We start from the raw sequence: 12,843 nt of genomic DNA on the forward strand, positions 1-12,843 counted from the left end.
TGTCTTCATTTCCAGTTGTAAATTTGCTAGGCTATCCCAAAGATATTCCACATTTCCACATGCTAGACCTAGGAAAGAAAATTGCTTGCTTGCTTGCTTGCTTGCTTTCTCTTTCTCTCTCTCTTTCTTGCTTTCTTTAATTTATAAATGTATATTACCTCTATAGCTATATATATTATTCCATGATTGCTTCTGTGTTTTTCAAAAAAGAGTGTGAAGCCAGAGGTTTTTTTCCAATTCAGGATATCTTAAGGGCATTTGAGGAAGAAATATTTCAATTGAAGGTAGCCATTAGTTGGTAAAAGGAATTTGAACTAAATAGAGTTTTCATTTTCATGATAGTTATGTTCTATAAAGCTGCCATGAATACTGAACCATTGTTTCTTGGAGAAATACAGGTTTAGGTTCCTGTGAGGCTCTGGTCACATTTTTAAAGTTTTTTTTTTTTTTTTTTTTTTTTGTGGTGTGCGGACCTCTCACTGTTGTGGCCTCACCCGTTGCGGAGCACAGGCTCCGGATGCGCAGGCCCAGCGGCCATGGCTCACGGGCCCAGCCGCTCCGCGGCATGTGGGATCTTCCCGGACCGGGGCACAAACCCGTGTCCCCTGCATCAGCAGGCAGACTCCCAACCGCTGCGCCACCAGGGAAGCCCACATTTTTGAAGTTTTTGCTGCACTGTGCTTGCCGAAAAATGACTGTGAAAAGTGCTGCAAGTATTGATTTGTGGATTACAAATAAATTTTAGTGACTAGTTGATTTCACAAATATTAAATTCTCAAATAATGAGGCTCAGCTGTAATTCTTTATAAAGCTACCGGTCAGCTTTCTCAGGAGTTTTTTGGAATAACTGGTGTTGTATTAACCAACAAATCTAGATTAACTCCCAGGGAACTGAACTTTTACAGTACAAAAGAAAAGTAAATCAAGGAGGATATAGTCTCAGTCCTGTAGTTTCATTTTCTTAAAAAAATATGATTATTGATTCAGATCCTTGAAATCAGTAGTAAATCAGTGATCATGTGGCTATTTTGCATATTAAAGTAGTATATATCAACATATAGTAATTTTAGGTAAAAATAATTTTAACTATTAGTTTTAACCTGTTTTTATTTCTTAATATTGTTTATAAAGGAATATTTTCTTCAGTGTTGTCTGATATCCAGAACTTATCTTTTAATTCTGAAAGGCATACTAAAATAGAATGGGAAGGTACTATTAATTCATTTAGGGAGTGAAATTTTTTGTTACATTAGAGCTATGCTTATGATTTAAATGAAATCACATAAATCTTAAATTTACATTATTTAAGCATATATTTTAAAGAATGTTACGTACTAAATTTCATCAGATCCAAGCCTTGGACGTGTGTGGGTTTCTCTCTCAAATAGCATTAATTTAACTTAAATGAGAGGTAATTAGTACCCAAACTGATAATACAGTCATTCTTTCTCTTGATGAAATATATAAATACATGAGCATCATATATACTTTGTGTGAATAAATAGAAAAAAGACATAATAACCTAAAGTACACCCCAGAGTGTTAAAAGGTTCAACTTCAGTTGATGGAATTATAGATGGCTTAATTTTCTTTCTTTCTTTCTTTCTTTTTTTTTTTGCTTATTTGTATTTTCTAATTGGTTCACCGTAAAACAGGTTACTTTTATTAAAAAGAGCGAAGTGACCTTTTTATAGGTTTAATTTGATTTAAATGAAATAAGCTCCTATTTGGTATATGAATACAAAGTTTAAAACTTAAAATTATAAGTTCTTCGATTTGACATTGCTAAAATCTGCTAGAGTAGTTTTTCAACCATGGGAACTTCTTGATGTATATGAATAGAAGTAGTAACATTTTTTGGAACTTGATACTGGCACAAACATCTTAATTCTAAAGGTTGCATGTATATATTTAAAAGGAAGATTTGGTAAAATTATTAATTGTAGTAAAGATTCACATTTACTATTTTTATTTTGGTAGGTACGAACTATGGCTCGAGATTTATATGATGACCACTTTAAAGCTGTTGAAAGCATGCCTCGTGGAGTAGTGGTAACACTCAGAAACATAGCAACTCAGTTAGAGTCATCTTGGGAACTTCATACAAATAGACAAGTATGTTAGCCTCTAGATTTTATGACACACAGTGATCTTGGTTTCCTTTTTTCCTGCGTTACTATCTCTTTATTGTGATAAAATTTTATATTCTGGGTATTTGATTAGGGGGTCAGAAAATTATCACCCATGGGCTAAATTTTGTATGGTTTTGTGAGGTAAGAAGGGTTTTTACATTTCTAAATGGTTGAACACAAATCAAAAGTAAGAATAATATTTCATGATACCTGAAAATTATATGCATGTGTAAAGTCAGTGTCCATAGCAGTTTTATTGCTCACAGCCATGCTCATTTATTTACATATTGTCCGTGACTGCTTTAGTGGCCACAATGGCAGACTTAAATAGGTGTGACCAAGATATGTGATGTGGCCTGTGAAGCCTAAAATATTTACAGTTGGCCCTTTACAAAAGAGTTTACCAGGCCTGGTAGAGATAATTTGCATTAATAATTTGAATTTATTAATCTAATTTAGTATCTAATTTATTTTCATGGTAATTGATGCTCTGATAAATTAAGTTATGTTAAGACCTGTTTGTTTTTTCGATTGTCTTTTAAAAAAATTTTGTTTCTTTTAGTGTATTGAGAGTGAGAACACTTGGAGAGATTTAATGAAGACAGCTTTAGAAAATCTAATTGTACTTTTGAAGGATGAAAACACAATTTCACCATATGAAATGTGCAGTAGTGGCTTGGTGCAAGCACTTCTTACTGTTTTAAATAATGTAAGTTTATGAAGTAGTACAGAATGAGGTATATAGTTAAAAAAAATATTTTTAACTACACTTTGACAGAGCGAGATTTACTTTGTTTTTGTCAAGATGTATTAAAAACTGAGTAGTAAATGTTAACATTTATAATTTTTCCAGCTTTTCAAGTTTTATGATTAGTTTGAGCCAGTTGAATTAAATAATTGAGTTTATTTAGATTTTTTTGGTTACCTGATTATAATTTGTTCAAGATTTGTTTGAACAAAACACTTGCTTGTAGTAGCCTAAGATTTAACATTATTCACTGCTGTGATTCCCTCATAACATAAAATGGAGTTAGTCTATAGGCCTTTTTAAATACCTAAAATATTTGCATAAAATTAATTTATGAGCATTGGCAATTTAGGAAGTTTATGTGAATATTTGACAAGTATTTGCTAATAACCTTATATTTCTCTTCAATTTAGACTGCGTTACTATCTCTTTATTGTGATAAAATTTTTTCCTTTATTTTAATGAAAGGTGTGTATATATATACACCCCCACACACACTCATATTTTAATAAATTCTAACAGAATAAATTATGAAAAGTGAAGGTTTTCTCCCCATTTTAGTTCTGTTTGCCATTTTAATATCTTGATCTTAATCATCGTACTTTAACTGCAGTGTCTCGTGTTTCCTTCATTATTTTTACCATTTGTATTTATTCTCATTTATTAAAATTATATTGATATAGCATCACTTAGTAGTATCTATGAAATCATTGTTTTGATATACCAGTCATATTTTTTCTAATACTAATTAATGTAAATAGTACTGTTAAAATGCAAAATGTTCATAAATAATCTGAAATTACCTTGCATACCACTACACTTTGAGAAAAGGAGTATAATTGCCACTTCATTATGAACACTGAAGATATTAGCCATGATCTACTAGTCCTATAATGAAAAGAATTTTAATTGAAAGAAAATAATGATTTCACTTGTATTGATAATTTTGTAATATATAAATATTCATCTTGCAGAATGTGTTTTGATAAATTTCAGTAACAGCCCTAAAAGTTTTTTTTTCCTTTTTTTTTTTTTAGAGCATGGATTTAGATATGAAGCAAGATTGTAGTCAACTGGTAGAAAGAATAAATGTTTTTAAAACAGCCTTTAGTGAAAATGAAGATGATGAAAGGTAAATCCCCAAATTTCTTTTAATTTGATGTTTGCAGTGTTTGCAAGTTGATAGCTTTCCTTTAAAATAGAGCCTAGTATAGTGTTTATACACAAAGTAGGAACTTTTTTATTCAGTACAAAAGTAGCTTATATTATAAATAAATTAAAAAGGAAAGATTTTTAAAGTATTTTTTAATCTAATGGAATAAAAGGAAGATTACATGTCTGCTGTGAATGCAACTGACCTCTTATTTTAAATTAGATAATCTTTAAGATACAAGTGGAAATTTGAACACTGATTAAATATTTGTTGATATTAAGTAGTAATTGTTCATTACATTTTAGGTGTAGCAATGATATTATTTTATTTTTTAAGAATCCTTTTGTAAGGGTACATACCCACAGTATTTCTGGGTGAAATGATATGTTATTTGGCATTTTCTTTTTTTTTTTTTAATTTTTAATAAATTTATTTATTTTTATTTTTGGCTGCGCTGGGTCTTTGTTGCTGCCTGTGGGCTTTCTGTAGTTGCAGTGAGCGGGGGCTACTCTTCGTTGTGGTGCACGGGCTTCTCGTTGCAGTGGTTTCTCTTGTTGTGGAGCGTGGGCTCTAGGTACATGGGCTTCAGTAGTTGTGGCTCATGGGCTCTAGAGCATGGGCTCAGTAGATGTGGATCACAGGCTTAGTTGCTCCGTGGCACATGGTATCTTCCCAGACCAGGACTTGAACCCTGCGTTGGCAGGCACATTCTTAACCACTGCGCCACTAGGGAAGTCCCCTGGCATTTTCTTTGAAATATACAGGAAGGAGAGAAATGGGTGGGGATATAGATAGAAATCAACTGGCTATTAGTAGGTAATTGTTGAAGCTGGGTCATGAGTTGATGAAGGTGCATTTTACTATTTTATTACTTTTGAATGTGATTGAATTTTTAAAATAATAAGCGAAATTCAATTAATTCCATTAATTTTAAATACCATTTTAAATGAGTGCATATTACATTATATGGATATATAATAATTTATTGAAATAGTCTATTAAACATATTGGCTGTTTGCAAATTATTACTAATACTAAAATGTAAGTGTCTTGGTGGAAACATCTTTTTACATAAATTCCTTTAAATTGTATTACTGAGTTATTGATGATGTTTTAAAGGTTTTTGGTATAAATTGTCATGTTGTTTTCCAGAAATATTATACCAGTGTTGCCTTGCCAACAATACCGTCATTTTCAAAACTTTGCTGCTTTATATATTCTTTTATATGTATCAGATATTATATAATAAAATTGTTTAAAACATAAATTACATGTTAAATTATATATTACTTTTTTTTTTTTTTTTCTTTTTTTTGCGGTACGCGGGCCTCTCACTGCTGTGCTGTGGCCTCTCCCGTTGCGGAGCACAGGCTCTGGACGCGCAGGCCCAGCGGCCATGGCTCACGGGCCCAGCCGCTCTGCGGCATGTGGGATCTTCCCGGACCGGGGCACGAACCCGCGTCCCCTGCATCGGCAGGCGGACTCCCAACAACTGCACCACCAGAGAAGCCCAAATTATACATTACTTTGAATGCAGTTGATGAACATTTCATAAGAAAAATGAAATATTTTATTAAGTGAAGAAATTGAGTTATAAGATTATTTTTGCTTACTCATGTAGTCTAATACAAAATTAAACTTCTCTTTGCATTAATAAAGAAAGTAGGGGGCCTATATGAGGTTGGTTATTACAGTTTCTTTATGAACTTTAGCATGAACTTATATAAAAGCTCTTAATGATTATTTTTTTTCCTAGTCGACCAGCTGTTGCATTAATCCGAAAGTTAATAGCTGTACTAGAATCTATTGAACGTCTACCTCTCCATTTGTATGATACCCCAGGATCCACTTATAACCTCCAGGTAACCATGGAAAATGCAGCTGCTGTTATTGCTGAATGCATTTAGGAGCAGGCTTAGATAGTTTTCTTTAAAAAAACAAAACCAAAAAACTTTTATATTTTCTTAAAGAACGATTGTGCTTAATCATTAAAGACTTTAACCTTTAATGACATTTGATTGTTCTTTTTAATGACTCTTGAAAGTATTGGTATTTTAATGTTTATTTTAGATTTTAAGTCATATTTGGTAGGTCATATTTGGCGAAAGACACCTTATCAGTGAGAAAGCAGTAAAGAGAGTCCTTCTGTTCTAGAATTATGAGTTAAGTCCCTTCGTCTCTGAGTGTATCTCAACATATGGGAAAATGTGAAAATATTTTAGGCACAGGTTTTTTTTCTTGCTTTCTGTATGTCATTGTTTAGAACCAGATGGCCTTCCTTAGCTATTTCTATTGATTTTTGAAATCTGTCATTATCACATGGTTTTATAAAAAACCTGTTTTCTTCCTGAATGTCACTTGGTTGACATTCTTATTAATTCATTAAATTATTCTTTTGTTAGCATCTAGTATCCAGATATTAACAGACAAAACAAATAATTCTTACTGCTAATATTCCAAAACAGATCTTTATCACATCTTTTGTAGGTTACTTTGGTATTTTCTAGCATGTTCTTTGGCCTTGAATCTTGCCTTTATTTGATCTATCCTGCATTCCACTGTATCAAATAGTTTCTTTTAAATATGGCCTTTAATAAGTGACTAAAACTATTTGCAATAACAGTGCCTGCTCGAGGCAAAAAACTTACCATACCTCCAAGAACCCAGTAGTGTTACCAAAGCCAACTAGACTCCCAGACTAGAAAGCTTGTTCATAGAGTTACAGTATAATTAGTATATCTGACATGATGTATATATTAAACAAGATGTAGAGGTCTACTTTGTGCTTTACTTCAGATAGAATAATATAGAGGAACAAGGGGATTTTTTGGTCTACCCTTTTAAAGGTTTTATCCTTGATAGATGAATGAGGTAGAAATAGGTCTCAAAGACTGAAAATTCCCCTGCTTATACTTTTACAGTCCTAGGAGCACCAACATCTTTTATTATACATATCTCATTTTAGGAGACTGTGCAAGATACAAAGATAGGAAGGCTGGGAATGTGCCCCCTGGTAATTTTGCAGTCTGAAATGTTTTCCAAATGTACATGTAAATATTTAATTATATGTCTGTAGGAATTAGTTAAGATTTATACAGAAATGAAGCACATACTTGTTTTATTTACTAAAGCATATTGGATTGGAAGCTATCTTGTATTTTTTTAAGTTTATTAGCCATAGATTATTTAATATATTCTAGCTTTAAAAGCATAAGTTAATTAACTACTTTTTATAACTTACTTGGAAAATTGCAAGTTATCAGTTAGGGGTTGTAATATTTCTGTTAAGTGTTTCAGAATAATTTTATTTAAATCATGTATGTTTGAAGTTGTTTAGAAATTCTAAGTAAATTTCTTTGTTTCTTTCTTGAAAATATTATTCAGTGGACCTCTTTAAAAAAAAACATTTAACAGAAAACAGACATTGATCCTTCCTTTATGGTTATACTTTATAAATCTCAATTGCTGTGTTATGTAACATTTTTCATTTTCAAAATTCTAAGAAAAAAGCAGAATATTTTCTGAAGCATTTTGATCATTTCTGTGTAGATACTTACAAGAAGATTAAGATTTCGGTTGGAACGTGCACCTGGTGAAACTGCATTGATAGACAGGACCGGCAGGATGTTGAAGATGGAGCCCTTAGCTACAGTTGAATCTCTAGAACAGTATCTCTTAAAAATGGTGAGTTTCTGGCAAGGGAATGGTGAAATAAGCATTCTTTGCTGTGGTTTAGGCCTTTAGAAAAGTGGTTTGGGAAGTATTTTTCCAGAGTTACAGTAATAGAGTTTGACCTAGTAATTCCATTTTAGAAAATAATCTTTATACACTCTAAATGGTTTCTTCATAAAGATGTCTATTATAGCTATTTTTAATACTCAAATAGTGAACAAAACCTTAATGCTAATCAAATAAAGGAATATCAAGTTGGTAATTACTTCCATTAATTTGAATATTATATAGCTATCATAATATATACAGACGGATAGGAGAAAAATGTTTTTGTAAAGTTTGATCAAGACTTTGTTTTATTCTATCTATTGAAATAATAGACTAAAGAAATACTCTCTGATATTAATAGTGGGGTGCTATGATTATGGAATTTTCTGGGTTTTTTTTCTTTTTCAAATATTCTTAAATGAATATTGATTATAAAATAATTCACATTAAAGGGATAGGAACCAAATGTGCACTGCATTTCAAAATATCATAATTAAGGTGTCTTCCATATTTTCTTTGGTTAGGTAGCAAAGCAGTGGTATGATTTTGACCGATCTTCATTTGTTTTTGTTCGAAAATTAAGAGAAGGCCAAAATTTTATATTTCGGCACCAGCATGATTTTGATGAAAATGGAATCATTTACTGGATTGGGACAAATGCCAAGTAAGTCATTATTTAATATAGGTTGAAAACATTCACCTGAAAAAAGAATTCTAGGTAGTAGAATAAAATTAACCACTCTGAGTATCCTGCAGTTTTAGGAATTTTGTCTTTTAGGTTAAATTTAAGACCATCCAAATTACTTTTTATGAAGAAAAAAATACCTAAATTGTTAAATGTAGAATTTTTCTTAATTAATATAATTTTATGTGGATAAAAGCTAGTCTGAGCAAATGCAGTTATTTTAATAGTGTTAACTGTTAACACTGCTTAAGAGTATTTTCTTTGTTTTTGTGTAGAACTGCATATGAATGGGTTAATCCAGCTGCTTATGGACTTGTAGTAGTAACATCATCAGAAGGAAGAAATCTACCTTATGGCCGCTTAGAAGACATATTAAGTCGTGACAATTCAGCTTTAAATTGTCATAGCAATGATGATAAGAATGCCTGGTTTGCCATAGATCTGGGTCTGTGGGTGGTACCATCAGCATATACACTTCGACATGCTCGTGGTTATGGAAGGTCTGCACTGAGAAATTGGGTTTTCCAGGTATCCAAAGATGGACAGAACTGGACTTCTTTGTATACCCATGTTGATGACTGCAGTCTCAATGAACCAGGGTTAGTTGAGGAGTCTTTGTAAATTGGAAAACTCAGTAAAGAGCTTTGTTTATTTTTACAACTGTATCCTCCTAGAGCTCTCTTTTTTGTAAGATACTGAAACAAGATTTTCTTTCTAAAAAGATCACTTGATACTGTAATTTAGGTATTAAAATTTTGAAATACTGACTTTGTCAAAACCATCAAATGCTTTAAACATTAGTAGAAGCTGAGCTTACTTATTTAAAAAGAAGTTGATATATAGCTGTATGTGTGTATATATAGCACACTGATAAAAACCAAAAAAATGGAGTTAACTTTTACTAAATTCTCCATTTATTCACATAGTATATGTCAATGTTTGACAAATTAACAGTGACTATTGATTTTTCTTATTTTATGTATCTGTTTTCCTAAATTTTATATATTGATCATATATATTTTTTTAAGGACAAAAAGTCAGCATTATATTTCTAAAAAATTTAGTTCTAATAAAGTTTAATTGTACATTGTGGCACATTTTGAGGAGAAGAGTGTAGAGTTAAATTACCTTTCTGTATGTGATGTAGTATGGAAGGAGCTTCTTAACATTATGATTAATAGGTAATATTTTCAAGCTTTAAAGTTAATATTTTAGTATATCATTTAAAATTTTGCAAAAATTTAAAAATGTTTGTCATCATAAAAGCATTGTTATTCATAAAATTTCTGGTCTTGTTTCTTTGTATTTTATTATTCATAAGTCATTTAGTGTTATGAGTCAAATTAATAATATACATTTACACATTTCATTTTAAATTTATTTTCTTTACTGCTATTTTTCTCCTTTGATTTCTTGATTCTTGTGTAACAAACTGTTGACTGAACATGAAAGTTAGTTTACTTTTCATTAGTTTTCAATTAGTTTTCTATTATGTAACAAAATCTTCACCACCTTAAACATCTTTTTCATATGTTTAAAACATTACATAATATTTTCCCTAACACATTCACAGGTCAACAGCCACCTGGCCTCTTGATCCACCGAAGGATGAGAAACAAGGGTGGCGACATGTGAGAATTAAACAGATGGGGAAGAATGCTAGTGGCCAAACCCATTATCTCTCACTATCTGGATTTGAACTTTATGGCACTGTAAATGGAGTATGTGAAGATCAGCTAGGTAAAGAGATGAGAGTAGGTTTTTCTAACTTACTAAAACAATTATATTTATAAAAAGCGACTTTGTTTATATTTCTCTAATTTCTACCTTACAGGAAAAGCAGCTAAGGAAGCAGAAGCTAACCTTAGAAGACAGAGACGTCTAGTACGCTCCCAGGTACTGAAGTACATGGTTCCAGGGGCTCGTGTGATCAGAGGCCTTGATTGGAAATGGCGGGATCAGGATGGCAGCCCACAGGGAGAAGGCACCGTCACAGGAGAACTGCATAATGGTGAGTAGGTGCTTAACATTTGTAGTGTAGAAATCGAGTATTTAAATAACAAAATATTTTTCTTTTGTTACTTTGGGGTAATTTGTAAATTGACTAAATGTTCCAGGACTAAGTAGAAGAACTGATTTATTGGTTTTATGTTAAATATGGGAAAAATCATTTATTTAGAAATAGGAAAAATTTTTAATTCTTAGGTTTTGACTCAAAACTTATTGCTAATATTTTGAAGTAATTAATAAGCTAGTATAAGGTGAATACCCTAAAGACACATTTTCTGCTGTTTTTGTAGTTTATTATTCATAAGTTTCCATTGATTTTTATCTTAATTTCTTATGCTTTTCTTTATCTTGTTGGCTTGACAAGAATCAGGGCAGAATTTTTTGTTCAATTATGAGTCGCATAGAAGAAAAAGCATTAACATTTATAGTTAAATATTTTTCAGTAAAGCATAGAACAAAAATTGTAGACTTTTCATTTATTAGTTAACTATAAGATATTTCACAGTGTTTCACAGTCTACCAGTTTTTCCTTGGGGTAAGGGTTATTGTTTAAAATCAAGTTCATTTTTAACTTTTGATCTGTAGATTTTAAGGAAGTCCATACCCACTTAAATTGCTTTTAACTCTCAGAAGCAACTATAGTGGCTAGTTTTTTTTTTTATAACTTAAAAGACTCACTTATTAGTGGATAATTTGCCTAACCAGTAGTGGGTTCTTATGAATTTTGCCTAGCATTAAAAAAAAAAGAAGAGTAAAATGTTTATATTCTCAACTTACACCAAATATTGAAAGAGACATAATAAAAGTGACAATGCTTAGGAGAATGACTAACATTTGATATCTTAACTATGTGATAAAGGCATTTATTTACTTAAACTATTTTTGGTTTTATTATGCTTAAGATTCTGTTCCTTAAATTACATTACTAAATGCATTTCTGTATAGTCATACCCTAATTGCAGATCACTGTCATGATAGCAGGTTTATAGTGAGTGAGCATGTACGTAGCTGCCAAAATTCATTAAAAAAAATAATAGCTAAATAATAATAGTCCCATTCAACTCAGAAATTTCCAATATTCTTGTTTTTAGGCATCTTAATGATACTTAGTTAACAGTCTATTCCCCCTAAATTATTTGACTTTTAAGTGTGTGAGCTAGTTAGAGATATGTGAATACAGCGTATTTTTCTTGGGCGGGAGTCAAGTGAAGCAACTGGAATCTTAATTTCAGAATTTAGCATGTAAGAAAGGCTTATTTTACTGATTTGACAAATGTAATGAAGTCATACCTTAAAACCCTTATGCCATAGAGGGTTCTTAGCTTTCAAATACTTAAGCTAACCATTTCTAATAATGGCTAGTTATTACTAATTCTATCTTTAGAGTATAAGAGTTCAGAGTTTTGTATCTTTACACTTATGGATAGTGTGTAATGTACCCTTTCAGAGTGATCAGTTTAAACACATTCTCAAGCATAATATGAATGGTTTACAGTTTTGAGTTATTTTTCTATGCTATATCAATTAAATCTTTTTCCTTTCTAAAGAACCTTTGTGTTGGTAGGAATACCCATTTTTTAAATTTATTCCACAAATATGAGAGTGCCTACTATGTAAAGGTACTTCGTTAGACTTCAGATACACAATGGTCAACAAAAAAGTATGACCCCCTGCTTTCTGGGTAAAACAGATAAATTTACAGTTACAGATTTTGATAAGTACTATGAAATAAGTTATCAGTATATTTGGGGACCAGTTAATACAATACAAATGTAATTTTTATTTGGGATTGGGATATGTTTTTGAACTTTTCCTTTTCTCACGCTTTTCCATGTTGCAGAAGAGATAGTTAAATGTTGGTTCTTCAGAGGTTATTTCAGCATACAGAATAAATTGAGGCAATTGAAATGTCATCTAAACTAGATTATGTAGATTTGGGGCAGTCAGTTTCCTCTCAAACAACTTGTATGCAGATAATGCCCACAGGTAATTCAGTATTACTTAAACCCCTCTGAGCCTCATCGTAAACTTATATGAACTGGGCATGTGTGTGCGTGCGTGTGTGCATGCACGGGAGTATGTGTGTGTATGGGTAAAGTACTTTTATTTAAACTTTATAAAGACTTAGCACTTCACAAAAATAAATATTTTTATGTGTTTTTTCCTCTGAAGTAGTTAGCTTATAGCACTAAAATAAGATTGTAAAATTTCTATTAATTTTCTTTCTAATAGGCAGTTTGTTTTGCTTTTGGAAGTTAATTACCATTTTTAAAAAAGAATAAGTATCATTTTCCAAGCATAAGTAAACATAGATTTAATATTGTTATTCTCGTTAGTTCTTTTCACGTTATTAGCTTTATCATATAGGTTCTATCTAATAAAAGAGCCTAGCATA

The 12,843-nt window shown here is 31.4% G+C and overlaps 1 protein-coding gene across 2 annotated transcripts in view; it reads left to right on the top strand.

Moving 5' to 3' along the window:
* The window catches only part of HECTD1 (HECT domain E3 ubiquitin protein ligase 1), an 88,203-nt gene that overhangs the window by 50,338 nt on the left and 25,022 nt on the right, over window positions 1-12,843 (top strand). For both annotated transcript variants that reach the window (XM_065871078.1, XM_065871079.1), the window contains exons 15-23: window positions 1,981-2,115; window positions 2,695-2,841; window positions 3,918-4,012; window positions 5,790-5,895; window positions 7,583-7,717; window positions 8,278-8,417; window positions 8,714-9,037; window positions 10,012-10,178; window positions 10,273-10,449. In XM_065871078.1, coding sequence (XP_065727150.1) covers window positions 1,981-2,115; window positions 2,695-2,841; window positions 3,918-4,012; window positions 5,790-5,895; window positions 7,583-7,717; window positions 8,278-8,417; window positions 8,714-9,037; window positions 10,012-10,178; window positions 10,273-10,449 — 1,426 coding nt within the window. The remainder of the gene's footprint in view (window positions 1-1,980; window positions 2,116-2,694; window positions 2,842-3,917; window positions 4,013-5,789; window positions 5,896-7,582; window positions 7,718-8,277; window positions 8,418-8,713; window positions 9,038-10,011; window positions 10,179-10,272; window positions 10,450-12,843) is intronic.

Source organism: Phocoena phocoena, chromosome 2 (genome assembly GCF_963924675.1).
Source record: "Phocoena phocoena chromosome 2, mPhoPho1.1, whole genome shotgun sequence".
In the NCBI taxonomy this organism is placed as follows: Eukaryota; Metazoa; Chordata; class Mammalia; order Artiodactyla; family Phocoenidae; genus Phocoena; species Phocoena phocoena.